This window comes from Aptenodytes forsteri, unplaced genomic scaffold, assembly GCF_000699145.1.
Source record: "Aptenodytes forsteri isolate BGI_AS27 unplaced genomic scaffold, ASM69914v1 Scaffold193, whole genome shotgun sequence".
In the NCBI taxonomy this organism is placed as follows: Eukaryota; Metazoa; Chordata; class Aves; order Sphenisciformes; family Spheniscidae; genus Aptenodytes; species Aptenodytes forsteri.
Genome location: NW_008795405.1, coordinates 2,997,855 through 3,001,176, shown reverse-complemented (window position 1 = coordinate 3,001,176; position 3,322 = coordinate 2,997,855). Strand labels below are relative to the sequence as shown.

Below are 3,322 nucleotides of genomic sequence, written 5' to 3'. Positions count from 1 at the left end.
ACCTGCTGGTGGCACTTAGAAAGGTGCTGGCCGGCTCCCGCACGCCGTCTTTCGTCTGATCGTTTGGATTCCTTCGTTTAAATCAAAGCTTCACCTGCTGCTTTAACGTTACACAGATGTGTACTTCCAAATGTGTGCGTGTGTACTTCCAAATAAAGAGGGTAATAGGAATGAAGGGAAAGGGATTATCGGATGGCAGTATTTATCCTAGCACTGAAAGGAAGGAGTTAGTAGATTTCACTTCTGATAGTGAAAATTATATTCCTTGTCCCTTGCGACTACTGGCAGGTCGTAAAATTTGGGCAATCTCCGCAGAATCCCTAATGCTGCATCGAAAGTGCTGACTCGCGTTCCTGCGTAAAAAGCATTAGCTGGGTGGCAATTGTTTGCGGCCGCGGCTCCGTCCCTCCTTGCGCTCCTCCCTCTTATATTAAACAAGCTACTGTCGGGGAAAAACAAGCTTGTGGGGGGGGGGGGGGGGGTTCTTAGGCGCTTTTTTGCTGTTTGCTCGCTTCTTTCTTTCAGTTAGCCAGATCAGGCACCTGAATGGCTTCATTGTTTGGGCTTCCTCTTTTCCTCTTCCAAACGTAATTTTAATTCCTGGATTATTTCAGAGCTAAATAAACACCAGACGTGTTTAGTATAAATCCAGCAAGACCTATCTGGATCGCTCCTGCCCCGCCATTCTGCATGGCAAAGGAGAGGAAAGGCGGAAGGTGAGCAGAAAAGCACGCTGCTACCCTCGCAGGGACAGCGCTGCCATAGATTGGAGTTTTGTTACATTGCCACCGTTCAATCTGTTTTCCCCTACCCGATTAGATTGATACTGACAACTCGTTCCCTGTGAAGGTGCCACGGCGTGGCATTTATTTGCATTTACATTGCAGTTCTCTTCATCAATCAGCTTTGCAGAGATCACCGCTGCTGCTGGCCATATTGTTGCTATGCTGACACTTCATCCTTAAGTGCCGCTTGCGTAATGGTACAGTACGTGCCCATGACCAAAGTTTAAATCAAAGTTTAATCATTACGGAAAAACAAACATATTTCCACGACTGTATCCTGCAAGTAAAAGTAAAGGCAGTTTGGTCGGGTCACAGATGCTAATCTCTGCTCTTTTTCTATTCACAAACTATAAAGGGAGTTGACAGCACCTGTAAATGGTTTTCTGAGGCTAGATTATATCTAAGGTGATTATTATTTACACCCACTATAAAGACTGCTCTTGTGAGCCAAGAAGTCTGTTCCTGTGAGGTGAGTGTTACCAAAAAAGGGCTTTCTTGCAGGATTCAGTGGAGCGAGGAGCCAGGGTGAGGGGCGGTTCAAGCACACAGAGTGCCTTGTCATGTGTTGGGTTTGTATAACCCGGGGACTGAAATACGGTCGGGATATGCTGCAGTTCTGCATTCCCAGACAGTCGGGATGAAGGGGAAAGCCTCAGCTCTCTCAACCTGAGTTTTTTAAGCAGGGGCTGACCTTTTCCCACAGCCCAGTTCTGCTTCTCATATGAAGAGCAACACGGGGCAGTAAAAGGATAGGAAAGGAGTTGACCTTCCAGTATGAATCAGAGCGAACACATGCTTGTTTAGTCAAGTGAAGTCATATTAATGCAGAAATCCTGCAGCCATCACTAAATCACTGTGGCTGGAAGCAAAGACTTTTACTTTGACCAGCTTTCATCTGCCTTCCTGGAAGCTTGCTTCTGCGAAGCCTCTATAATGTCCACAGTTTAGGTGTGAAATTTCTAAGTGTGAAATCCACTCTCCTTTAGTGCTTCTTCTTCAGCCAGTTTCCATATAGGAGACTCATATAATTCAAAGACTTTTCTATCTCTACTCGCTGCTTCTGCAAGCTTCCCCTGAAAAAGTCACTTTGTCAGAATTGATTTTCTTACTGTATTTTATCTGCTCCTACCATTTCTGTAACTTCAGCGTATGCATTTCATTAAGTCTTCCCTGTAAAATAATTCCGCTCACATACATATCACAGTCGTTTGCCAGCTTTATAGATTATAACCAGACGCACATAAAACAACTAAAAATGGAAATGAGACGCATTGGAGATATGAAACGAATTATTTAAAGCAACAACTTTTTGTCGTGTGAGTTTTGAAACGTTATTAACCGAATACAAGGGATCTTTCCTGCTCGGTGCTGCATCGCTGCTGGGCGTGCGTGTGTGTGTGAGGGAGCCATGGCACCACGCCACAGAAACCCCAAGTCCCTTTAAAGCGCAGGGGGAAACCGGTAATGGACGGGTTTTTCGGCGTGTCTAGCAACAAAGGAATCAGGAAGAGGTACTGAAGGAAAGAAACCCATCCAACACAGCCCAGCTGGGAGAGGCTCCGCGTTTATCGAGCGTTCCCCCCGCTGCGCGCTGCCGCCGCGGGCACCCGTGAGCCCGGGTGTACGCCAGTGACGCGATGCCGGTTGCCGCCCGCAGCGCAGCCCGCCGGGTCCCTGCCGAACCGCGTCCCCGCAGTGGGAGTTTATTATTCTTTGGACGTGGACAGCGATGTCGGTGTTTGCAAAAACAGCCACCGACTGCAGCGAGAGTAACAGCGGGCCGTGCAGAGCCCCTCCTGGCGAGCGCGGGCACCGGCGTGGCCGCGGGGGCGGGCGGGAAGCGGGCAACTTTGGGGACCGCGGTGAGGAGAAGGCAGGCTTCGGGGTTTTTTTGTTTTGTTTTCCTCCCAGTGAAATGAATTCTCGGCTTATTTGCATGAGCCGAGGCTGTTTTGAGTAATTTGCCTGTTAGCAGTGTTATGCAAATGTTAGCAAGCTATTTAAAGGGGCAAATAGAAAAAAAAAAAAAGCCGTGTGTTCTCACAGCGCAGGGGAAATCCTATGTCCCTTTGCATTAGCGAGATGAGATCACAGCGATTACTCACCTGCCTGGCCTCTCCTACACCCTTGAGCAACGCACAGCACTATCTTTCCCAGCCCAACCTTAAACACTCGGCAAACATGGCTGATTTAAACAAATCAAAAGTGGAAGAGCTTCTGATGTAGTCACGGGCTTACAGAAACTGTGTCATTCTGTCACCGGGATCACTGAAAGAGAAACACGAGATCGGATATTAAGGCGGGATCCCCCCCGTTTGCCTCAGCAGCCGGAGCGCACGGGAATCCCACCGACAGCCTCGGTGGCGGGACGCCGCGCAGTCGTCACGGAGGCAAAGCGGGGCGATCCGCGGGTTTACCAAATCCTGAAAACGAGACATTTGAACTTAGAAAGCCCGGCCAGGAAAAAAGCCACCCCACCACACCACCCCCCATCATTGTGCATGCGCTTCCTGGCCGCGTTTTCGCGGCGGAGGAGC

General features: G+C 49.0%; 1 protein-coding gene across 1 annotated transcript in view; it reads left to right on the top strand.

The window, feature by feature from the left end:
• The first annotated feature begins 2,514 nt into the window (after window positions 1-2,514).
• Window positions 2,515-3,322, top strand: part of IRF2BPL (interferon regulatory factor 2 binding protein like) — a 4,608-nt gene continuing 3,800 nt past the window's right edge. Inside the window, exon 1 of the mRNA XM_019472447.1 lies at window positions 2,515-2,647. Coding sequence (XP_019327992.1) covers window positions 2,515-2,647 — 133 coding nt within the window. The remainder of the gene's footprint in view (window positions 2,648-3,322) is intronic.